Source organism: Aquarana catesbeiana, linkage group LG02, assembly GCF_042186555.1.
Source record: "Aquarana catesbeiana isolate 2022-GZ linkage group LG02, ASM4218655v1, whole genome shotgun sequence".
In the NCBI taxonomy this organism is placed as follows: domain Eukaryota; kingdom Metazoa; phylum Chordata; class Amphibia; order Anura; family Ranidae; genus Aquarana; species Aquarana catesbeiana.
Genome location: NC_133325.1, coordinates 81,330,623 through 81,356,631, shown reverse-complemented (window position 1 = coordinate 81,356,631; position 26,009 = coordinate 81,330,623). Strand labels below are relative to the sequence as shown.

General features: G+C 42.8%; 1 protein-coding gene across 3 annotated transcripts in view; it reads right to left on the bottom strand.

Moving 5' to 3' along the window:
* Positions 1-26,009, bottom strand: part of DYNC2H1 (dynein cytoplasmic 2 heavy chain 1) — a 669,732-nt gene that overhangs the window by 409,646 nt on the left and 234,077 nt on the right. For all 3 annotated transcript variants that reach the window (XM_073613106.1, XM_073613107.1, XM_073613108.1), the window contains exons 53-56: positions 13,248-13,320; positions 9,524-9,678; positions 6,117-6,254; positions 2,435-2,548 (exon numbers count right to left, since the gene is read on the bottom strand). In XM_073613106.1, coding sequence (XP_073469207.1) covers positions 2,435-2,548; positions 6,117-6,254; positions 9,524-9,678; positions 13,248-13,320 — 480 coding nt within the window. The remainder of the gene's footprint in view (positions 1-2,434; positions 2,549-6,116; positions 6,255-9,523; positions 9,679-13,247; positions 13,321-26,009) is intronic.

Here is a 26,009-nt window from a genome sequence, read left to right as displayed (position 1 = left end):
GGAAGGTGGTCCCATTCAAAAGTTCCTGCAATGTACATTTTTAAATGAGGCCATATACTGTACTTTCTCGATGTCCTAGAACTAGTTGGATATTGCCAAGGATAAACTCAGCCTCAACCAAACCTAGCCTACCGCCTCCTGATCGCTGCTAAAATCATTAGATAGAAATTTTGAAAAAATATGCATAACCCTGTACATATTTCTTCTAAAATATTATTATTATTATTATACAAGATTAATATAGCGCCAACAGTTAGGCAAGCGCTTTACAACATGAGGGCAAATAGTACAGTTACAATACAATACAGTTACAATCAGACTGCCCTGCTCGTTAGAGCTTACAAACTAAATGGGAGGGTCAAGTGATACAAAAGGTAATAACTGTGGGGGATGATCTGATGGAAAAAATAAAAGTACAGTTGTTAGGTGGAGGTGGGATAGGCTTCTCTGAAGAGAAAAGTTGTCAGGGATTGCCTAAAAGTGGATAGAGTAGGAGATAGTCGGACAGATTGGGGTAGGGAATTCCAAAGTATGGGAGAGGCTTGGGAGAATTCCTGGAGGTGAGCATGGGAGGAGATGACAAGGGAACTAGAGAGCAGAAGGTCTTGGGAGGAATGAAGAGAACATTTAGGTTGGTATTTTGAGACAAGGTTAGTGATGTAGCTGGGGGCAGAGCTGTGGATGGCTTTGTAGGTTATGATCTTGAATTTAATTAGTTGGGTGAGTGGCAGCCAATGGGGGGATTCACAGAGAGGGGTATCCGACACTGAGCAGTTTGTAAGGTGGATGAGTCTGGCAGCAGCATTCATGATGGCACAAAGGGGGGATAGCCTATTTAAAGGTAAACCAATTTGAAGGGGAGTTGCAAGTCGAGGCAGGAGATGTCCAGGTAGTAAATTAGAAGCTTTATAGTGTCATTGGTTAGGAAGGGGCGTATTTTGGAGATATTGAGGGGTTGAGGTGGCAAGCTTTAGAAAGTGATTGGATGTGGGGCCGAAAGGAGAGTTCAGAGTCCAGGATAACACCTAGTACCTTGTCATGCGGGGAACCGGTTGATGGTTGCACCGTTGATCTTGACAGAGAAGCCTGGGGAAGGGGCACGTGGCAGAGGAAAAATTATGAGCTCGGTTTTGGACAGGTTGAGTTTGAGGAAGTGGTGTGACATCCAGACTGATACGTCTGTTAGTAAATTAGAGATGCGTGAGGAGACTGATAGAGTGAGCTGAGGGGTAGTGAGATAAATTTGGGTGTCGTCAGTGTAGAAATGATATTGAAAGCCATGGGAGGTTATCAGCTGACCCAGGGAGGATGAGTAGACTGAGAATAGAATTCCAAGAACAGAAACCTTGGGGGACCCCAACGGAGAAAGGAAGTAGACACTGAAGGTGCAATGGGATAGTTCAGATGAGAGCCAACAAAGAGCACAGTCACGGAGACCTAAAGAGTATAGTTTTTTGAGAGGCAGAGGATGGTCGACCATATCAAAAACAGCCAAAATGTCAAGAAGTAGTAGAGAATAGTGTCCATTGGTTTTTGCTGTTAGTAAGTCGTTTGTGAGTTTTAGGAGAGCAATTTCTGTGGAGTGTTGAGGGCGAAATCCAGACTGAAGGTTATTCTTAATGAGGTGGTCACTCGGTTGTAGAGCAGGCGTTCAAGGGGTTTGGAGGAAAAGGCGAGCAATTAGATGGGGCATAGGTTGTTAAGATTGGTGGGGTCTAAGGAAGGCTTTTTTAAGTAAGGGGGTGACTACTGCATGTTTTAGAGATTTGGGAAGATGCCAGAAGAGAGAGAGAGATTGAAGATGTGGGTTAGAGAGTGTAGGATAAAGTCAGAGGGTGACCCCGGTATTTGAGAGGGGCTGGGGCCAAGGGACATTGGAAATAAGTTTAGCAACCTCATCTATAGTAGCAGGGTTGAATAAGGGGAGTGTTGATTGTACGTGTGGACATAGGCTGTTAAGTGGGGGGGGATATCTGTAGAGTGGAGATTTCATCACAAATTTAATCAATCTTATTTTTGAAGTGACTGTCCTGGGCAGTGAGCGAGTTAGTGGGTGGTGGCAGTGGAGGAAGAAGTTGAGTGTAAGGATGAGCTCCAGCGTGTTCGCACAGCCCACGTACAAAGCCCGCCAGTCGGCACTGCGCTAATCACAGGCAGTGAGACATTTCCCAATCTCTGCAGCCGCGCATCGGGACAATGGCTCACTGCTTGTGATTAGCGCAGCGCAGTGCCGACTTCCAGGCGGGCTCTGCACGTGGGCTGTGGGAACGCGCTGGAGCTCATCCTTAGTGGAGAGTTAAAGGTAGAGAAGAGTTGATGGGGACTGGATGAGAAGGTGTTAATGAGAGTGATCAAATAGGTCTGCTTGGCAGTGTAGAGGCAAATATCCTTCTGTATATTTTATTGCTTCATAAGTTAGATTCTGTTTTGTTACCTGAACGTCTTTTAGTTCATCATCAATTTGTCTTTGTCTCTCCTCAATCTTGGCAGACTCCTCTGCTATTTTATGTTTTATTTTCTCCATTTCATTTTTTTGATCGCTGGCGTTCTGGAAGATAAAAAGAGCATATTGCTCAGTACTTCACTCAGTACAAGCGCACCAAGAGCAGATGTCTGCCATGTCTGTTTTTCTGTTTCGTCCTGCTGCCAGGCATGCCATTGCCTCAACACATGAGCTGTTTGAGAAATAAACTCATCTGACAGAACATTTGTAGTTACATTCACAGGCATTTGTGAAAAGATTATTCCCTATTATCTCATGGCTTATGACTTAGTGATGTTTCTAATACTGCATTGGCGAGGGCATAATAATAAATAATGGATGCCTCCAGTTGGGCTGTGTAATGAAAACCGAAGCTGTTGCCCATAAACACCAATCCGGTTTCAGATTTTAAAATAAACAAGCATTGATTGGTGCTATCAAAAGCTTCTCTCATGATCCCGACTTTCTAAATGGCGTTCCTGAAATACCAGAATATTGTATAACAAAGCAATGCTAAACTGTAGTGAAGCCTACAAGTGTGCACATTTTTTATCCACACCTTCTAAACTGGTATCAGTGCTTTTTAAACGATCCTTTATACTTTTAAAACAATAAAATAAAACTATTGTCTTTGTGTAATTTTTGTTTAGTAAATTTCACATTAGCTCATAGAGTTTACCTTGAGACTCAAAGTACCGGTAATCAATAGTGGTCTAGTGAACTACAGCTGTGCATGGAGCAAATTTAGAAGTTCATCCTTAAAGAGGAACTGCAGTCTGCTCACATAATTTGTAATAAAAACTTCTTTGACATTCTGAAGCTTTCCTTCAACCACTTTGCATATTACTTTATATATGTTATTATGTACTTGCCAAGTATGCTGCAGAAATCTCCCTCCACTGAGTCTGGCTGCAATCATTTTACTGTGGGCAGCTGAAGCTGCTGCCTGTTCACTTCCTGGATTTACACAGACACACAGAGGCACACCTCCAGCTCTGCAGCACTGCAGATTTCTTTTGCCGTCTTATGACTCATCCCTCCTCCCTTACTGGCAAACTCTCACTAGAGTGAGAGAGAGCTGTACATGATGTCATAAGCCTAGTCTTTTTTTCAGACAAGAAACAGGAAGTGGGCTGTATAAGGTATTTACTGGCAGAAAAAAAAATGTTTTACTTTAAATTCTACTTTCAACAGAGTGCATTTATGTATAGTATAATGTATACAACTATTTACACCAAAAATCACAACATCTAAAGTGGCTAACTAAGACGATACCAAAGCTTAACAGTCCTTAGATTTGATGGCTGCATTATTTTCTTGTTCCAAGCTTTTCTTTTACCTTTATTTTCACTAGTTATCCTAACACACTTTCAGTCTAAGGGTGACAATGCTAACTTACGGTGCAGAATCTATAGAGGAGCAGCATTGCAAACCTAGGACAGGAATGCAGAACCCCTTTCCCTCCCCTTTTCGGAGAATTCTGGACATGGCTTTAGTCAGGCTACAGGCTTGGTTGTCATTGCCTGTTGTTTTTTAAGTTCTTTAACCTTGTAGTGAGTTAATGAACAAGAGGGCATGCATGTGTTTAAGGCTAGGTTCACACCTTTGCGTTCTGCAGTTTCAGTTTTTTCAGAAACGCACTACAGTCTGTTTTACATGGTTTCCTATGGGACACGTTCACATCTGTGCGTTTTTTAGAATGGGTCAGGGACTTTTTTGCCCACAGCAGGTTGCATATTTAGTTCCATAGACTTCAATGGAAACACAGCAGAAACGCATAAAGGAGGAATTCCTCTTCACTGCAGGGTAGGCATTTATACAACCCGCCCAGAGGGGTACCTGAACCTTAATACACTTGTGTGGTTGGTTGGGCTATGTGTCCACACTTAGTTTCATCCTCTGACAACTGCTCCAAGTGATCTTTTTTTCTGGCAGGATATGCCTGTAAATTGAATGTCCAAATGCTAATTGATATTGCTTACATGTTCTGTGAAGTTGCATTTTATGGTATATGTCAAATACCCCAAAAAAATTGCATCAAAATGCAGTGCTTCTGCTGTGTTTTTGCTGCTTTCTCCCGCATGACAACAGGCACCTCCCAAAAATGTAAAACTCACAAAATATTAAAGAACGCATTAAAAACTAGTCAAAAATGCATGTAAAAAACACAAAACGCACTGGAAAAACGCATCCACCGCAGCCAGTATAGGTGTGAACCTAGCCTTGGTCGTAGTTTGTGGAAATAGGCATAGGAACAGGGGCAGCCCGTCCATTAAGGGCACACAGGCCCCGCCCCCCACTATCCATGCGTGCGACCCCCTTATCTACATTCTGGAGGGAAGCAATGCCTGGGGGGTAAGTGCGGGGCTCTTCGACCGACGGGGGGGTGTTTGGGGTGCTTGTGACCTGCCCCAAATGACCCTCGGGGGAGGGGGACCCACGTGTGCCACCACCAGCCGCCACTGCATAGGAAACTCTAAATGTGGGTACACACTGCTCGAAATTTGGCCTAGTTCAATAGAGACCAGCTGAATTCTGTTGTGTGTGGCTTTTTCTGTCGACAGAAGTCAATCATTAGATCAACTTCTGATGACTGGCCACGCTGGAAAACTTTTATCAAACAGCAGCTGCAGCCAATGATCAGTGTATTCTGACGTCAGAGAGGTTGAACAAAAAAAAAAAATCAAGTATAACCAGCTTAAGTTGTTTTGTACCCAACCAAGTGCTATAGCTAAAATATGAGCATGTCTTCTGGATGTTGGATGTCTAGAGCAGTGTTTCTCAACTCCAGTGCTCAAGGCGCCCCAACAGGTCATGTTTTCAGGCTCACCATTATTTTGCACAGGTGATTTGATCAGTTTCACTGCCTTAGTAATTACCACAGCCATTTCATCTGAGGGAAATCCTGAAAACATGACCTGTTGGGGCGCCTTGAAGACTGGAGTTGAAAAACACTGGTCTAGAGGGTTATATAAGTGGGTTTTGTCCATATTAAGATAAGTCAAATGTTAATCAGACTGTTTGATTAAATTATCAAAAGGGTATAAAGATATACTGTAACTGAAATGTAAAAAATCTAGTACTTTCTTTTTACTGTTGAATTGAAAAATATATACTCAATTAACTTGAACATCAGACAGTGGTCTACAACATCCAATTTTCCATACCATAGTGGAAGGTGCTCTGTAACTCACAAACAGAACGGGGACGAGTGCCAAGAGTCAGCAGAGGCAAAGAGCACAGGAAGTTATCAGCTCATTGGGTTTCTCACAAGATCAACAGGTATTTTGTTTGCACTTATCTAACAAATATAACAGAACACTTTCAGTGGTATTTAACAGACCAAAAGGACCCTGATAAGAGAAACTCATAGTTGGGGTTCCTTCTTTAAAAGTTTGAAAAATGTGGTCTGCTTAACTCAAGGTATTTTTTGTAAAAACCTAAAAAAGCTATTTTTCTATTGCTTTTTTTAAGTAGTTTGTATTTGGCAGCCAAACAGAAAGGCAGATTTGAAAGGTTTGCTATTCGATATTTTTTGAATAGTTTAATTAGCAGGAACATACTGTATTTCTACTCTATCATTCATATTCATCCACAATCACGATGGGCTGCAGTTTACATATTCCATCATTACCTGCATAGATGTGGTGATCTCCTGGAGCGCAGAGTCAGCCTCAGCCTGTTTGCTTTTTAACAATAAGCTTTGTTCTCCAGCTTTCCTCTTCAGCTCATCTACCAGAGACTTGGCTTCATTCAGCTTTGATACACCAGCCTACACAACAAAGCATCAGATTAGAAAAACATGATGATGTACTTACTGGCAGTTCCCCTTCAATGGGCAACAATGGGAGATTCAGAGGGAGATGTAGGACCCAGATGTATCCAGACATTTATTGTCAGCCTCAACATAATAAGAGTTCTGGCAGTTATTCTCCACCTCCTCATTACTGTATCAGTTCAACAAACTGATAACCAGTATATGTGATGAGAACTTGGCTCTTCTTATTAATTTGCTTAATTACCTAATTATGTTGGCTTTATAATAAAATTATAAAATATTAACATTCTGCAATTAAAATCTGGTCTGTTTAACATTGCTAATTCAACTGTCAAAATGAATGTCTATGACTGAGAACCCAGAAAACAATTCAAATGTTGTCATACTCCGGCATTTTAATGTGTGAATGCTACAAAGAACCTAATTTACTGTGGTTAAGTGGTAAAGAGACCTGTTCCAGTTCTGCAGGCGGCATTAGTGTCTTTGGCAATCAACACTTCTAGGAATGTTGGATGCTCACCCCCACCATACACCATGGTTCCAGCCTCCAACTCCTATGTCACTACAGGACTCAGATATGACATAGGGGGCAGGGGCTGGAACTATGGGGTGCAGCGGGTGGGGGGGATACAGGCATCCGAAAATTACACAAGTGTTGGATATCAAAGACTACATTTAGCCACTACAGAGGCTGCAGGCTGTAGTGGCTAAATGCAATGAAATACAACAGTGTTCCATTAAAATGTTGTTTAATGGGGGGAAAAAAAGACTAGCTTTTTTTAAATTCACCTGGATGTTGGAGATCACTGCACAGCATCCGATACTGAAACAAATAAAAGCAGAGAGCGCCACTCTAGGTGCAGCATCACAACTAAACAAAGTTTATTACTGTACTGACACTGTACTGTCTGGGCCCCCCTGAGAAGTGCAGTGTTAGTATAGTAGTAAAGTTTAAATAAACTTTGATTAGTTGTGATGCTGCACCTAGAGTGGCGCGCTCTGTTTTGTTTTTGCTCCAGAGATTTCTTCATATCTCCCAGGAGCTGCCTTTTGAGTCTGCTTATGTTTATGATTCATCACCACTGCTGGATTTGATCTCTACCAGCTTTACCTTGAGGATTCAGTTTTTTGCCTACCTTTTGCACCATCTATATTTGCAAACTGATACTGAACCTGTGATTTGCACACGTAGGTTGCAGCAATAGTCTTACTCCAACACTACCCCATCACTTCCTTATACTCACTTTGCTGCTGCTCAGTTGCCCTCCAAAGAGAAGGAATGAAGCCCTGAGTAAACTCTAATGCCCCGTACACACGGTCGGATTTTCCGAAGGAAAATGTGTGATAGGACCTTGTTGTCGGAAATTCCGACCGTGTGTAGGCTCCATCACACATTTTTCATCGGATTTTCCGACACACAAAGTTTGAGAGCAGGATATAAAATTTTCCGACAACAAAATCCGTTGTCGGAAATTCCGATCGTGTGTACACAAATCCGACGGACAAAGTGCCACGCATTTTCAGAATAAATAAAGAGATGAAAGCTATTGGCCACTGCCCCGTTTATAGTCCCGACGTACGTGTTTTACGTCACCGCGTTTAGAACTATCGGATTTTCCGACAACTTTTTGTGACCGTGTGTATGCAAGACAAGTTTGAGCCAACATCCGTCGGAAAAAATCCTAGGATTTTGTTGTCGGAATGTCCGAACAAAGTCCGACCGTGTGTACGGGGCATAAGCTGTTATTGCTGAAGAATATTGTGTATAGGGCTATGGGCTCTCTTCACAGCCCAATGTGACAGCACCTGTGTCTGAAAAAATTGACCATTTAGGCATCCAGTGCTGTATCATGGAAGTATGGGTTCCTCACTTTATGATGCAGATAATACATTATGGCATTGAACTATATATGTGTAGCACTGCTATTTATTGTAAACTGAATCCCAACACACATATACCGTATGTTGCAGTGTACATTATTTTAAAAAATGTACAGCAGTTATATTATCAATCATGTATTTAGGTACGCTCACAACCTATTCAAATCGAATAGGCTGCCACAACCCAATAAAATGCAGGTGCTAAAGAGCATTGTGGTGTACATTGGCCCTCAGGAGAGTGAGTTACTCATGCAACAATACTCAGAGGTACCAGGTATTCATTCTTTGCTCCTAAGGCCCAAACAGTGTGGTGGAGCAGCGAAGGAACAGTGAATAAATGCTAGTGGAGCAAAGCACAGGTGCACTTTACGTCAATCAAGAAATCCAATGAGGCTGCCACGATACCAAGATGGTATTGATATGAATTGAATTTCATAAGATTTATTACAACTACAATAAGCAAGATTCACAAAAGTAGAACACATGGTATTTAGATTTTTTTTTCATGATAAAACATGAGTTTTCACCTGGCATCCAGGTCAGACAGTTTACAAAGATGATCACTAAGATTGTTGCTTCCTAAAGAGAAACTGCCACCTTGCCCATGCAAGGCAGACTGACAACGCTCTGCAAAGGTCCCCGACACTCTCCACCCCCCTATACGCACCTTACTCTCCACAGCCAGAAATATAATGACTAGTGTTGGCAACCCAGAGTAGCAGTGAGCTTATTTTCCTAGTCATGTGGCAGTGCTTGAGCCTAGCAATTGACTACTAGACATGAGTAATGTTCCAAGGGAGGAGGACATGTGCTCCTCCATACCATGAAGTGTCAGGTATTGTCACCATCTACAGAGTAGTGCTAATAATCCGAGTATTAGTGAGTTCAAGTGGTTCTAATGGCAGAAGGTTTTTTAACTTAATGCATTCTATACATTAAGATAAAAAATCTTCTGTGTGCAGCAGCCCCCCCTCAGCCCCCTTAATACTTACCTGAGTCCTATCTAAATCCAGCAATGTTGCACGAGAGACTCAGGTGTCTGGGACTCTACCTCCTGATTGGCTGAGAGACACAGGGGTGCCATTGGCTCTCGCTGCTGTCAATTAAAACCCAATGAGGAGAAATAGGGGGCGGGGCTCTGTGTCTGAATGGACACAAAGAGCAGCGGCTCGGCTCGGGTGCCCTCATAGCAGGCCCCTTGCTATGGGGGGAGGAGGGAGGGGCCAGAAGTGCCGACAAGGGACCCGAGAAGAAGAGGATCTGGGCTGCTCTATGCAAAACCACTGCACAGAGCAGGTAAGTATAACTCGTTTGTTATTTTTAAAAAAAGACATCACTTTAAGCCTAATCTTTTTTTTTTTTTTTTTTTTTTTTTTACATACCTGTAAATGTTTTTGTTTTTTGGTCAGCTCTGTCCTTTTGCTGTTGAAAAGTGCCTCATATACTTGGAGGAAGGTCATGTATCGTCTTGGGGTGGCACAGTGTGCTTTGCAAGACTCATGGATCATCAGAAAAGAGTTATAAAAGTTGGCATCACCTTTGAAAGCACGACAGGAAAAAAGGAAAAATCACAATTAAATGGATTAAAGAGGTCTTTTATTTTAACACCGTTTTCCTAATAAAAACAGCAGAGTAGGATCCAGGTAATCATGTTATCATTTACTGTAATTAAGAACTGTCCTTCCAAAGTGCTTATGTTATTCCTGCAGATACATTGACAAAGACTTTCACTGTAGTGTTCATTTATGCACAAGAAACTCCATTTTGCTTGCAGTGTCCTTCGCGTTCAGAGACTGACGTTTCCTAGAATGTTCCCCCCGACCTTCCTGCTTGTTGGGTAATGTGTGTGTATGAGAATGTGTTTGTGTCCCCCATTCTTCGGCTGGACCAAGAGTGGGCAAGGTTAATCCTCTGCAGTTCCCTGCGTTGACCCCTCAGGGCTACCTAGGTCAGAGGTGCATGGTTGGATCAGATAAAACCCACAGGAGAAGAAACCAGGAGGGTTTCTTAGCAAGTGTTTTGTCTATTGTCATAAACCCCTTCTATCCACATAGATAAGTGAAGACTACATGTGTAAATCTGTAGATTTGCTGTACTATTTGTTTTAGAGGCATGAGGATATTGGTACAAGTAGAGAAGAGAAAAGGCTGGCTGGTCACTATAATTAAAATAAGAGAATAAAAGAGAATAGAGGGAAAGAGGCCCTCAGAAAATGCCCAGCACAAGAGGAGTACTAGAGAATATATGAACCAAAAGGTTCATATATAGGTTCTACCTATACTAAGTCCATAGATAAATGAGCAGAATGGACAAAAGGGACAACTAAACTTTTAAAATCTGAAGGGAATTTTGATTTACAAGCATGCCAATCTTTTCTGCATGATTATGGACCCCTACTGTACAGTGAAGGAACATGGTGAATAGCTTGCACATGGGAGAGAGTAGCTTATTTGGTAAATTAAACTGTCCGGGCGGAAGAGTTTAGTAAAAGTACTGCCCAAATGTATTATGTCTACCCAGAAGACTCTGTAGAAGAGGATCCCACCTTATGTGGCTGCCAGTTTGGTTTTAGGTGGTCCATTCATAAAATCAAGCACCAGATTATATGCAACACACAATAGATGAGTTGTACAATATAGTACAGAATAGAAGTTTAAAAGCCCCATATAAACCTATCAAGTTGGATTTGGCTAATATTCTAAAGGAGATCTGAGGACGATTGGCATTAAAAAAAAAAAAACCCTATTCAAAATTTGTACAAATAAACTTCCTCTGCTAATATTAATCAGAATTTTATTAAAATACTGGGCCATAGAAGCAGGAAAATGGCAAGCCAGTGTAAAGCTTGCTTAATAAAGGGGATAATGGTCCCGAGGCAAGAGTAAAAGTATTGCTACTAGTGCTGTTCAGCAGTTGGCTGAACACAATGTGGAGAAGATTGGTGTTAAACAGGGCTTTTTTTTCCTCAGAGAATAGGTGCAGGAACTCCCCCCTTCTGAGTTCCCCCTTGTCTACGCACCCTACGCTCTCTCTGAGCACCGTCCCTTGGTCCCACCCCCTACCCAAGTCACAGTACTGCCCCAAGTATCATTTTGTGGCGCTAAATAATTTGTATGGAATTTACTCTCATCTAAAAACAAGAAAAGCAGTAAAATAGATCCCGTGGAGCCAGCAACAATAGATCCCCCAGTAACAATAGAACCCACCCCAGCAACAATAGATCCTTCACACAACAATGGGCCCCATCCCAGCAACAATGGGCCCCATCCCAGCAACAATGGGCCCCATCCCAGCAACAATGGACCCCATCCCAGCAACAATGGACCCCATCCCAGCAACAATGGACCCCATCCCAGCAACAATGTACTCCATCCCAGCAACAATGGACCCCATCCCAGCAACAATAGGATCCCACCCTAGCAGCAAAAGATCACTAACACAGCAACAATAGATCCTTCATACAACAATAGACACCCCCAGCAACAATGGACCCCACCCCCAGCAACAATAGTTAGCTCCACACAACAATAAACCCCCTCCACACACACAGCAACAATGGACCACCCACAACAAAATACCACCCGAGGAACAAAAGATCCACCTCAGCAACATTAGACCCCCCAGCAGCAAAAACAGATCTCCCAGCAGCCATCATCAATAGACCCATAAGCATACAGCAACAATAGACCTCTCCCTCAATAGTAGATTCCTACCAGCAGCATAAGACCCCCCCCCAGCAACAATAAATCATCCACTAGCAACAATAGACCTTCACACAAAAACAGATCCCCACCAGCGACAATAGATCCCCCAGCAGCCAGCATCTATAGACCCTCCAGCACACCCCACGCCCCTTACATACATTTAGTGCTGGAGGTGCCGGAACTGCGTTCCCGCTGAAAAAAAGCCCTAGTGTTAAATAAAAAATAAGGTGGAAAAAGACAAAGACCTTCACTGTATTGTTCATTAAAGCACAATAGAGGCAGAATAGGCTTCTTGTACAGAGACTGAATTTTCCTACAATGTTTTATCTCTCTCTCCTCCTCCCTTCTCAAGGTTTTAGTTTCACAACTTTTAACCTGAGTTCACACTAGTGCGATGCAGGAACCAGAGTGATTCCAGCGCCGGTTCCCGTATCGCTCCTCTCTAGCAGGCAGTTCACACCGCCTTGTATGGCTGAACTCGCATTGCTCAGAGATCGCATGTGATCGGCACCTGTGGTGCAAGTGCGAATCACATGCGATCTCTGAGATCGTGCTAGTGTGAACCCAGGCTTAGAGATAGCTGCTGACATATGAAATGTGAGATTATTCTGTTCTCTGGGTTTTAATAACATCTCACACCATCCCTTTTCTCAGCTTGAGAATAAAATAAGATGTAACAAATAAACTTAAATAGATGCTTTAAAGGGGTTGTAAAGGAATTTTTTTTTTCAAAATAACAAACATGTTATACTTACCTCCACTGTGCAGCTCGTTTTGCACAGAGTGGCCCCGGACCTGGTCTTCTGAGGTCCCCTCGGCGGCTGTCTCAGCTCCTCCCCGCAAGAACTAAACACCTTCATGCAAGCTCTCTCGCATGGTGGCGAGTTCTTGCGGGCGCGCTCCCGTGATACATATATAGCCGCTCACTGTATCACTCGGCTCCGCCCCCCAGCGCCGCGTCATTGGATGTGATTGACAGCAGCGCGAGCCAATGGCTGTGCTGCTTTCAATCCATCCACTCTAGCCAATCAACAGCCAGGCTGAGCGGCGAAGAGGACATTGGGGGCGAGCGCAGCAGGTTTAGGGGCTCAGGTAAGTAAAATGGGGGGGCTGGTATTGTTGGATGTTTTTTCACCTTAATGCATAGGATGCATTAAGCTGAAAAAACGCGAACCTTTACAACCCCTTTAACAGAATCCAGGGGCCAGTCTGTTTCTGTTATATCTGTTCTCTGCAATTACATTATTAGTTTTGTTTTCATTGTCTCAGCCAGGAAAAATCCATAACAACGTGCTATATTCTCACTCACCTGAGCCAAATCAGAGCTGTTGGTTGATAAGGTTAGCTCCATTTATCAGAATCTCAGAGAAAGGCCTAAAAGTCTATAAAATAAGGAGCTTACCTGAAGTAGACTTTTTGTGTTCGAGGTCTTTTCCCTTTTCTTGACTTTTGTCAGAAAATAACATTTTAGGAATCTGGAAAAAAAAAAAAAAAAAAACACCATTACATTATCATGGCTCACTCCTGTTATAAAAAAATGTATAAAAGTGTACTAAAGCGCTGATATCCTAAGTGAATAAATGAACTCAGTGTATATAATGATAAAAAAGTATAAAAATCAAGAACTAAAATTGTGCCCACAATCCTCAATATGTGTAAATATAGGAAATAGCCAAATAATTAAAAGCAGCTCTTATGTGACAAAAGTGCTCGGATTGACACTAAAAAGAAACCAATAGTGTAATAAATAAGTGCGGTAATAATCAACTTCCATATAAATATAAAGTGAAATAGGTGACAAGTGATACCAATCAAAATTCAAAAAATTAAAATACTTAAAAATATAGCTATCTTCAATAAAAAAACATCCAGGTAAATTGCATAGGAGAAATAAATTATAGCAGCAAGCTTGTAATATTCTCAATCCTTTAGCATCAAACAATTGTTTTCCGTATATTCAGAGAAAAAAACATTTATACTGGTTTTGGCCGATTATCTTCAATCAAACAATCAAACGGGGCTGCATCTCACAAATCTCACAATCAGGAAAGGTTTCATTTTCCTTCCTCTCACCGCTGACACTGTGTATCGGATGACGTCACCTGGCTCCTCCCGACGCATTGCGTCACATGTCACGTGACTTTATCAAGGCACCCTTGATAAAGTCACGTGACATGTAACGCAACACGTTGGGAGGAGCCAGGTGACGTCATCCAATACACAGTGTCAGCGGAGAGAGGAAGGAAAACGAAACCTTTCCTGATTGTTTCACAGCGCTGTTGTTTTTTTCCTTTTAAATGATTCAACTTACCATCGTATTAAGCCTCAGAACTGCAGATTTGTGAGATGCAGCCCCGTTTGGTTGTTTGATTGAAGATAATCGGCCAAAACCAGTATAAATGTTTTTTTCTCTGAATATACGGAAAACAATTGTTTGATGCTAAAGGATTGAGAATATTACAAGCTTGCTGCTATAATTTATTTCTCTTATGCAATTTACCTGGATGTTTTTTATTGAAAATAGCTATATTTTTAAGTATTTTAATTTTTTTAATTTTGATTGGTATCACTTGTCACCTATTTCACTTTATATTTATATGGAAGTTGATTATTAGCGCACTTATTTATTATACTATTGGTTCACTCCTGTTATATCTATTCAGTTTCTAAATCTTCTCTACATATGCCCTCATATACAATCTTAGCTTTATGTAACCACTTCAATACAGGACACTTATACACCTTCCTGCCCAGACCAATTTTCAGCTTTCAGTGCTGTCGCAGTTTGAATGACAATTGCGCGGTCATACAACACTGCACCCAAACTAAATTTTTATCATTCTGTTCCCACAAATAGAGCTTACTTTTGGTGGTATTTGATTACCTCTGCGTTTTTTATTTTTTGCTAAACAAATAAAAAAAGACAGAAAATTTTGAAAAAAAATAAGAGTTTTGCTTTTGTTTCTGTTAAAACATTTTGCAAATAAGTAAGTTTTCTCTTTCACCGATGGGCACTGATAAGGCAGCACTGACAGGCACCGATAAGGCGGCACTGATGTGGTGGCACCAAAGAGCGGGCACTGACGGGGACTGACGATGGGCAATGATATGCGGCACTGATGGGCACTGGTAGGCGGCGCTGATGGGTGGCACTGATATGCAGCACTGATGAGCACTGATAGGCGGCACTGATGGGCACTCATGGGTGGCACTGGTGGGCACTGATGGGCACTGAAAGGCTGCAAAGATGAGTTCTTATGGGTGGCACTGATGGGCACTGATAGGCGGCACTGCTGGGCACTGATGGGCATGGATAGGCGGCACTGCTGGGCACTGATACGTGGCACTGATGGGCACTGATACGTGGCACTGATATGAGGCACTGATACGCCGCACTAATAGGCATCCCTGGGGGCACTGGCAGTGGTAGGCATTGTGAGTGGGCAATGATTGGCAGCTGCCTGGGCATTGATTGGCAGATGCCTGGGCATAGATTAGTATTTCCCTGGGGGTCTAGGGGGCATACCTGGTGGTCCAGTGTGGATGGCTTCCCAGGTGGTCCTGGGCGGCTTCCCTGGTGGTCCTGGGTGGCTTCCCTGGTGGTCCTGGGCGGGATCCGAGGGGGGGCTGTGCTTATAAACAATCAGCACAGACCCCCCCTGTCAGGAGAGCAGCCGATCGGCTCTCCTGTACTCGCGTCTGTCAGACGCGAGTGAGGAAATGCCGATCACCGGCTCTTTCTATTTACATCGTGATCAGCCGTGATTGGACACGGCTGATCACGTGGTAAAGAGTCTCCGTCAGAAACTCTTTAGCTAGATCAGTGTTGCGGGGTGTCAGACTGACACCCCGCAACAACGATCGCCACGATGCGTGCCCCCGGGGGGCGCGCATCGGCTCAATATCCTGCGGACGTCATATGACACCCAGTCAGGGTATTGAAACCACTTTGCCGCCGTCATTCTGCTATATGGCGGGCGGCAAGTGCTTAAAGTCCTTACACCTTTGAGAGGCAATGTCACACTAAAACATTTGCAGCAAAGGACACACCTGTAAAGAAGAAATTGAATACTTACCTCTCCTGCCCTGCTCAATACTACTCTGTAGAGAACATATCCCCCAAAGTCTGCTGGAAAACCGACACTTTAAAGAGGAAGTAAACTTCCTTTGCAGACATTTACCTATAAGTAGAGCTACAGGATTCTGGCTAAAATGAGAATCACAAATTTTTTGCATAGAATAAAGATCGCGATTCTCACGGCGTAACATCATCTTTCACAATATACAAAAAAATTGGGCTAACTTTACCATTTAGTGTTTTTTTTTAATTCATTGAAGTTTATTGTTTCCAAAAATATTGCATTTGAAAAATCGCTGCGCAAATACAGTGTGACATAAAATATTGCAGCAACAGCCATTTTATTCTCTAGGGTCTCTGCTAAAAAATATATATACGACGTCTATGCAGACGAAACGCGTCGGGTAGGACCCCACTGTCGCCACTTTCTTCACAGCGCTGTTTTTACTTATCATTTTATGTGAGTGTATACTTTTTTATTATACTTTCCATTAAAACGGATTTACACTATTTGGCCATTCCTTTTCTTCATTCAGTTACTGATATTGCTGGTTCATACGGGGATCCGAGAGATACGTTCCATGGGTGCTGGATTTTCACATCTTCTGACCCGATCACGCTTGAAGAACACAGCTATGTGGTAGCCATTCCACCAACTCTGCCTGTCTGGGCCCACTTCAACCCAGCACCACCTAAGCTTGATTGACTCCGCCTGGCGTATGCCTTGTTGGGTCCACCAATTCTGGTAAGCCTCTTCACTTCTATTGGGTGGTGTATGGACCGTGTGTGACGGATGATCATTCCTCATATGTAGATTTGCTCCAGAGGACTTTTTACTTATAATGATGGTCTTTGCCAATTTATGATCATTGAATTGCCAAGCCATAGACTGTATTTTTGGGACCTTCTCTAGCGCTACACTTTTTTTGTTATTTTAAAAAATATATATATAATGTTTGCGGGTTCTAAGTAATTTTCTAGCAAAAAATACTGATTTTAACTTGTAAGCAACAAGTATCAAAAAAAGGTTTAGTCTTCAAGTGGTTATACTGACCTCAGCTACAGATAGAGGTTTATTCCTTTGATCTAAAAAAGAAATGTTACAATGTTTCTCTTTATCTTGCCTGAGCAATGTTGTGATAAACTTGGCAGACTACCTGATTTTTTTTTTTTTTGACTGCTGTCCGCTTGAGCAGAGAGCTTTCTGCACTGAATCGAGGAAATGCTGTGTTAAGATTGCGAGGGGGGGTTGAATCGCAATATCGATTCTTTAACAATTAATCATGCAGCTTTACCTATAGGTAGTGTAAAAATCTCCTAAGCGTGTACTGTTCAGGAGATATTTAAGTTACATGCAGCCAGTGCTATCACCGGCACAAGCACTCTGAAGGAACGGCTACAGGTGCCATACCTTCTGAGCCCTGTGCCGTGAACGGCGGCTCCCGCGTGCATGCGTGGGAGCTACATCACCGCGGCTCCAGCCACTCTTTTTGGGAAGGCTTTGTTCTAAGGTAAGTATTTCGTAATGAGCCAGTATGTGACGCATACTAGCTCGTTATGCCTTTGCCTTACAGCTTGTTCTTTTTTTTGTTTAAAGAGTTTACAATCACTTTAAAGCGGTATTAAACCCAATATTAAAAATGCATTATATTGTAGCTTGCCAATCTTAGATGTGTTGGCTGTATCAGTTTTCTTTTTTTTTTCCCCTGTCTGTTTTCACCTGGTGATCTGGCCAGAAACACACTTCCTTCTAATAGCAGGACACAACTCAGAAGGAATGAGTACAGGAGGCACAGCAGAAAGTAGTATTGTCAGTCTAAGGAAGGGTTTTTTTTTTTTTTTTTTTTATATACTAAGAAACGTAAGCCAAATTCCAGCTCAGTCGTTAAAAATAGGATTTTTTCCTCATATTTACCTGTAAAATCCATTTCTTTGATTACATCATGGGACACAAAGTTAGGCTAATATTCATTACCTGCTGGGTTTTACGTCATCTCCAGGTGAATGGTCACTGGTATACCAAAGGTCTTTAGACAAGAAGTGCCCCCCTATATAACCCCTCCCACACAGAAAGCACTTCAGTTTTGTAGCAAGCACTGAATCCTCAAAAAAAGAGGGGAGGCATCTCTGTGTCCCATGATGTACTCAAAGAAAAGGATTTTACAGGTAAGTATGACGAAAAAATCCTATTTTCATTTTCGTACATCATGGGACACAGAGTCAGGCTAATATTCATTACCTGCTGGGATGTCCCAGAGCAATAGCCTTAAGGGGAGGGAGACACCCTGCCAAGCAATAGCCATCAGAACTTATACAGCAGCCCGCAGTACACTGGGGCCGAAAGCCGAATGCTCAGCTGCTCGAACATCCACTTAATAACATTTTGTGAATGTTTGCACTGGAGACCAGGTAGCAGCCTTAAAAATCTGAGCCACAGATACCTGATGGCGAAAAGCCCAGGAGGTTCCTACACCTCTGGTAGAATGAGCTCTCACTCTAAAGGGAGGAACTTTCCGTTTCAGACCACAGGCCTGAATGACCAATTGATGGAACCAACTGACAAGCTTTGGAAGCTGCCTGCCCTTTCACAGGTCTTTTGGTAAAACAAAAAAGGAGTCTGATCCTTGGATCTCCGCAGATCTAGACAAATAAACCTTGACTGCCCGGACAACGTCCAAAGAGTGCAGTTGTCTCTCTTTCGCCTATTGAGGCTGAGAGAAAAAAGAAGGCAAAATAATGTCCTGATTAAAATGAAAAGCCGACACCATTTTTGGCAAAAAGAATGGAACAGGTCGTACTACTGTCAGGGTGAAGGATGAAGTATGGTTCCCTGCATGAAAGGGCCGCCAACTCCGACACCCTTCTAGCCGAGGTGATAGCCATCAGGAAGGCTAGCTTGCGTGACAGCAAGTCTAATGGAATTTGCTTGATAGGTTCAAATGGTTGTTTCTGTAACACAGACTGCACCAAGTTCAAGTCCCAAGGACACATAGGTGACCTAATGGTGGGAAGCAAGCGAGTTGCTCCCTGCATAAAGGTTCTGACCAGTGAATGGGAGGCTAAAGGCCTTTGGAAGAATACCGATAGGGTCGAAACTTGACCTCTGATTGTACTCAAAGCCAATTTGATTTCCACAGCCGACTGTAGAAAATAGAGAATTCTCCCAATCACATATTTCCGAGGATGCCATTTTTTGGCTTCATACCAAGCAATATAAGTCTTCCAAACCTTATGATAGATCTTCCTAGTGACAGCTTTTCTAGCATTCACTAGGGTACACACCACTGGTCCCGAGATGTCACAGTCCTTTAACACCCTGGCTTTTGTCAGGAACTTAGGTACCATCTTTGATCACTGCCTGTCATTTATACCTCACGCAAAACTCTGTATCAAAAACTCCAACTTCTATAAACAGAGACTCCGGAAAAGTAAAGATCTGTTTTCGTACGAAAACTGGCTAACTCTTGTACAGGGTCTTGTGCAATCCCAGTTGGATTGCTCTAACATATTTTTTCTTGGACTTCCATTGAAGTGGCAAAAAAAATTGCAAGCAACTCAGAATTAAGCTGCTCGCCTGGTCTCCGGATGCACCAGAACAGACCACATCTCTCCCGTGCTGGAAAAATTGCACTGGCTTCCTATCGCTAAGCGAGTACTATCCAAGGCATTGTGCTATATGTATAGGGCACACCGGAAACTGGGCCCAATTTATCTGTCTGAATGGGCCTCTCACCATGTACCGTCAAGACCACTCCGATCGGCCAACTGACTTCTCACAGAACCGATAATCAGCAGACTAAAATTTATTGGTAACAGACGCCTGGTTACAAAGGGCAATGAGCTGCTGAACTCCCTTCCATTGTCTCTAAGGTCTTTACCCTCCCTCCTGAGTTTCAGGAAGGGTTTAAAAACCTTCTTCTTTATCCAGGCCTACGGATAATATTATGAAGAATAGGAATCGTGCAAAAAACAGGATTTTGTATGCTCGTTTTCCTTTCCCATCTGGAGGGTTACCCCCTACACCCCCCCCCCCGCCAGTCTTTCTCTGTTTTACTTTACCTCTTTCATATTGGGCACCTTAGGCTCCTTTCTTAACGTTCTATTGGAAATCTCTATTTGATTTTAGGGTCTCTGTGCGCATAGACGTGCTCCTAACGGAGCGCATTCGGCGCAGTACAAATCCCATATCAAATCAAATAAAAAAATCAATAGCCATGCAGTCACATTTAGAGACTGTAAATTGGGGTGGAATATAGGACCTTGAGACAGTAGATCGGGGCGTCGTGGAAGTGTCCATGGCCCGTCTATTGTCAGTCTCACAATCTCCGGGAACCAGGGCCTTCTGGGCCAGGCTAGTTCCACCAGAATGACTGGAACCCCCTCTCTCTGAATCCTGCGCAACAAATGTGGAAGGAGAGGGATCGGAGGGAAAGCATAAACCAGGGAGTACTGGCTCCATGGAACTACCAGAGCATCTGCTCTGACTGCCAGAGGATTTCTTGTTCGGGACACAAACTGCTGTAGCTTGTTGGACCTGGATGCCAGTAATTCGACCTGTGGCCATCCCCAAGGTTGGCAAACTTCCTGGAACACCCCTGGGTGTAGGCACCATTCCTCCGGGCAGATATGCTTGCGGCTGAGATAATCTGCCTTCCAGTTCTCTACTCCTGGGATATGGACTGCCGATAGAATCGGCACATGTCACTCTGCCCAGGCTAGTAAGTGGTTCACCTCCTTTAGAGCTGAATGACTCCTGGTACCGCCTTGGCGGTTTATATAAGCCACTGCAGTGGCATTGTCGGACTGAACCCTGATAGGGCAGTCCTGAAGCTCCACCGTCCATGACTGTAGGGCCAGTCGTACTGCCTGTAATTCCAGAATGTTGATGGGCAGGATCTGTTCTGTCCTTGACCATTTCCCTTGAGCTGTGAGCCCCTTCTAGGGTCGCTCCCCATCCTGAAAGACTGGCATCTGTAGTCAGTACTCTCCAAGCTACCGGGAAGAAGGATCTTCCCTTTCGCAGGTTCTGATCCTGGAACCACCAGTTTAGGTTTAAGCATGCCTGAGGAGATAAGAACACTGGATAATCCAGGGCTTGTCCTCTCCTGTTCCAAGCCAACAAGATATCTTGTTATAGAGGCCTGGAATGGAACTGGGCATAGGGAATCGCCTCAAAGGAGGATACCATCCTCCCTAGAAGACTCTTACAAAGGCGAACGGAGGGTTATCTGGTGCCCCTTATCTGACTCACCTGATTCTTCAGGGCACAGATCTTTGCGGGTGGCAAGTATCTAGGATCAGACCTAAATAGTTTAGACTTTGAGCTGGTTTCAAGGCTGACTTTTGGTATTTCTGATCCAGCCTAAGCTATTCAAATACCGCACTGTGCATGTTATGCTCTGTTCTAGAGCCTGTAATGAGTGATCTCTGAGCAGGAGGTCATCTAGATACCCAAGCACCAGGATACCTTGGGTCCTTAAAAGACCCAGTACTGGTGCTAGGACCTTTGAGAACACCTGGGGAGCTGCAGCAAGCCTGAAGGGTAGAGTCACAAACTGAAAATGACGTTTCTCTACTGCAAATCGCAGGAACCTCTGATAAGGCTGAAAGAAAGGTACGTGTAAATACGCGTCGTTTATATCGATGGAGGCTAAAAAGTCTTCCATCTAGAGCAAGGCTACAATTGAGCGGACAGACTCCATTCGAAAGGACTGGATTAGTAGATACTGGTTCAGGGATCTTAGGTCCAAAAATGGGCTTTGTGACCCCGTTTGGTTTTTAAAATGTAAAACATGTTCGCTCTTTCGGATACAGGAACCTGTACTAAAAAAAAAGGAAAATGGGACTTTAGATGAGATAGATGACTTTGTGGAGATGAAATTGAAAAAATTGCAAATTTTATTAATAAAGAACATTGTATGAAATATGGCATATGGCAAAATATGTTAAAAACCACATATACAGTAGGTATACTGATTTATATTAACTCCACCCACACATAACATACAGGTGTGGCATGGGTAAGAAATTACATGGGTATAGTAATTATATCCAGTTCATTATTACATTGCATTAGATAAATTCATGTATATACATACAACATATAGAGAGCACTAGCAGCAAGAGTATAAATGTATGAAATAGGACCGTGGTTGATAAATTCATGAATGTCAAAATTGATAGTCTACTGCAGACCAGGATTGATATGTCCATTACAGACACAGGTCAGCATCACATATGCCCGACGCGTTTTGTGTAAAGACACTCCTCAGGGGCGGATGCTCAAATATGTCTGCAGAGTGTAAAGAAATGGTAACATTAGTCTAGTTCTAATTAGTAATATAAAGGAAAGGCAAATCAGCCCGTCCTACTCACAAAGGGTCCAATACGATAAAATGCTGCGACCATGCAATCAAGGTCCCAAGACAGTCTTCCCCGGGAACAGAGGTAATTACAGCCGTGTGCAGCAGGGAGCATACAACAAAACCTCCCGATGACCCAAGACAACAATTGCTGGTGCGTGGGTGAAAAGCCACGGTGACCTGTGAGGGCAACCTGGAATGATCTGAAGAAAGTGTACATGGGATTATGTGTGAGTGATGTGGATAGAAAAAATGAAAAATGAATATTTTTTTTTTTTTATTAATTTTTCATTTGTTCTTTTTTTTTCAGAAGACTGTCTTGGGACCTTGATTGCATGGTTGCAGCATTTTACCATATTGGACCCTTTGTGAGTATAAAGGCTAATTTGCCTTTCCTTTATATTACTAATTAGAACTAGACTAATGTTACCATTTCTTTACACTCTGCAGACATATTTGAGCATCCGCCCCGAGGAGTGTCTTTACACGAAACGCGTCGGTCATATGTGATGCTGACCTGTGTCTGTAATGGACATATTGATCCTGGTCTGCAGTAGACTATCAATTTTGATATTCATGAATTTATCAACCACGGTTCTATTTCATACATTTATACTCTTGCTGCTAGTGCTGTCTATATGTTATATGTATATATATGAGTTTATCTAATGCAATGTAATAGTGACAGTTTTAGAATTACTATACCCATGTAATTTCTTACCCATGCTACACCTGTATGTTATGTGTGGGTGGAGTTAATATGAATCAGTATACCTACTGTATATGTGGTTTTTAACATTGCCATATTTCATACAATGTTCTTAATAAAATTTGCAATTTTTTCAATATCGCCTTCACAAAGTCATCTATCTCATCTAAAGTCCCACTTTTCCTTCTTTTTTCTACATATATTAGGGATGGAGGCACACCGCATGTGTGCCTCATCTAAAGTCCCAAAATCCCCCCCCCCCATTTGATACAGGAACCTGTACAATCACTCCTTGATGCACTAAATGATGTAGTGCCTGAAGCAATAACTCTCTTTTTGGAAGATCTGAGGGAACGCTGGATCTTAAAAACCTCTGAGGGGGAACCCCCCGAAACTCCAGCTTGTAACCGCAGGCTATAATTGAGATGACCCACTCGTACTGAATTATCATTCTCCAAATGTCCGCAAAGTGCAACAGCCTTCCTCCCACCCGATGAAGTGGGGGCGTCCCCTTAAAGGAGGGCTTGGTGCTGGGTTTAGAAGAATTTTGGACCCAGGGCTTTTTCTGGCCCTGGCCTTGCTCCCGGCCCTAGCGCCCTGTTTGCGGCGGAAATGCCTTGGCGCTGAGACACTTGAGGAAGCAGTCCCAGAAGTTTTAATTGAGGGATGCCTGGTGCTTTTCTTCACAGGGAGTAGAGAACTCTTCCCTCCGGAAATCTTTTGGATATATTCGTCCAAATGATCACCAAATAAATGTTTCCCATGAAAAAGGGAAACCTGCCAATAACTTTTTACAAGGAAGCTCGGCTGACCAGTTCTCAAGCCACAAAAGTCTGTGCATAAGTACAGACAACAGAGCCAAACGAGAAACCTGTTGTATTGAATCCTTTTAAGGCGTCATCAGCAAAGCACAGCGCTCGAGGAATATCTGTCTTATTTTTAGGCAGATCATCCTCCTGGTTAGGCCTATCAGGTCGTTTGACCTGATCCTTTACGGACTGGCAGATACCAATTGCTGCAACAGTTGGCTGAATAGCTGAACCGGCCAAAGAAAAGGAAGCCTTTAATAATGACTCCAAATTTCTTGTCAACAGGGTCTTTCAAGCCCTGTGCGTTATCTACCAGAAAAGTTAAAGTGGAGTTCCACCCACTTTTACAACTCTTGAGCATCCCTCACTAAACTGTGCACTGTAAACAAATTGGATATATTTTTTTTTTTTTCTCAGCACCTACTGTATATCTGCTGTATTCATTTTTCACTTCCTCCTCCCTGGCCGTGGCCCATCGCATCATTTCCTGTTTGCAACGCCTTCTGGGAAGGGGCGGCAACTTCCTCTGACACTGCCGTTGCTATGGAAACCTGACCTGAAACCTATTACACTGCTTGTGCTGCACTGAGCATGTGCGAGATCTGCAAGGATGAGATCCAGGAAGAAATACAGTCTGGCTTCAGATGCCCACACTTAAGTTGGCCACGGCCTGCTGTAAGTTTATAAAATAACAAACTACTGCTATAAACTAATAAAACAGACCTTAGTTTACAGACTAACTTTACTAGAATACATTAAGCTTGTGTATTATAGGGGTATTTTTATTTAAAAAGTATAATTTCGGCCGGAACACCACTTTAAGTTCTTGTTTAACCCTTTCATGACTCAGCCTATTTTTGACATTTTTGTTTACAAGTTAAAATCCTTATTTTTTGCTAGAAAATTACTTAGAACCCCCAAACATTATATATATATATATATATATATATATATATTAGCAGAGAATCTAGAGAATACAATGGTGATTGTTACAATATTTTATATCACACAGTATTTGTGCAGCAGTGTTTTAAACGCAACTTTTTGGGAAAAGGGACACTTTCATGAATTAAAAAAAAAACAAACAGTAAAGTTAGCCCAATTTTTTTGTATAATGTGAAAGATGATGTTACGCCGAGTAAATAGATACCAAACATGTCACGCTTTATAATTGCACGCACTCGTGGAATGGCGACAAACTACGGTACCTAAAAATCTCCATAGGCGACATTTTAAATTTTTTTTACGGTCACCAGGTTAGAGTTACAGAGGAGGTCTAGTGTTATAATTATTGCTCTTGCTCTGACGATCGCGGCGATACCTCACGTGTGATTTGAACGTTTACATATGCGGGCGCGACTTTCGTATGCGTTTTCTTTGCTGCGCGAGCTCGCGGGGACGGGGGTGCTTTAATAAAAAATTTTTACTTATTTATTTTATTTATTTTTATATTTATAAATTGTGTTTTAAAAAAAAAATTGGTCACTTTTATTGCTGTCACAAGGAATGTAAACATCCCTTGTGTTAGCAATAGGTGGTGACAGGTACTCCCCCCTTTGCACTTCAAAGTATTCAGATCGCCGTTTTCTGCGATTCTGAATACTGTATATTTTTTTAAAACCAGCGCCATTGGCAGCCGAGTAAACGGGAAGTGATGTCATGACGTCGCTTCCATGTTTACTATTAGGAGGCTGGAATAAAGCCGCTTAAGCTAGGGGATCACTTCCTGTCTAAAGACCAGTGGAGGCCCGTGCATTGTGGGCGCACGGGCAGCGCCTCCGCCATCCATGCGCCCGGCCCATTTCAGGACGACGGACGCATTAATTCCTATGGCGGGGCGGTACTTTTTGAAGCACCTGATTAGAGGCAGAGGCTCTAATAGGCTTCAAAATAGGGTGAGCTTGGGGCGCAGAGAGTGAGCTCTGATCCCACCCAATTGTGTGACGATAGCGAATTAATTTTCGCTATTTTCACACTAACTTTCCTCCCCGCCAATCAGGAGGCAGGCCGTCAGACCTGTTTCCTGATTGGCCAAAGCGCCAGGCCACCCTATTGGATGCCAGACGCTTAGGAAAAGGAGCAGGAGTGGCTGCATATGATGGGCACAGTGACTGTATTTGGTGGGCACTGTGGCTACATATGATGGGCACAGTGGCTGGCTGCATATGATGGGCACAGTGACTATATTTAGTGGGCACAGTGGATG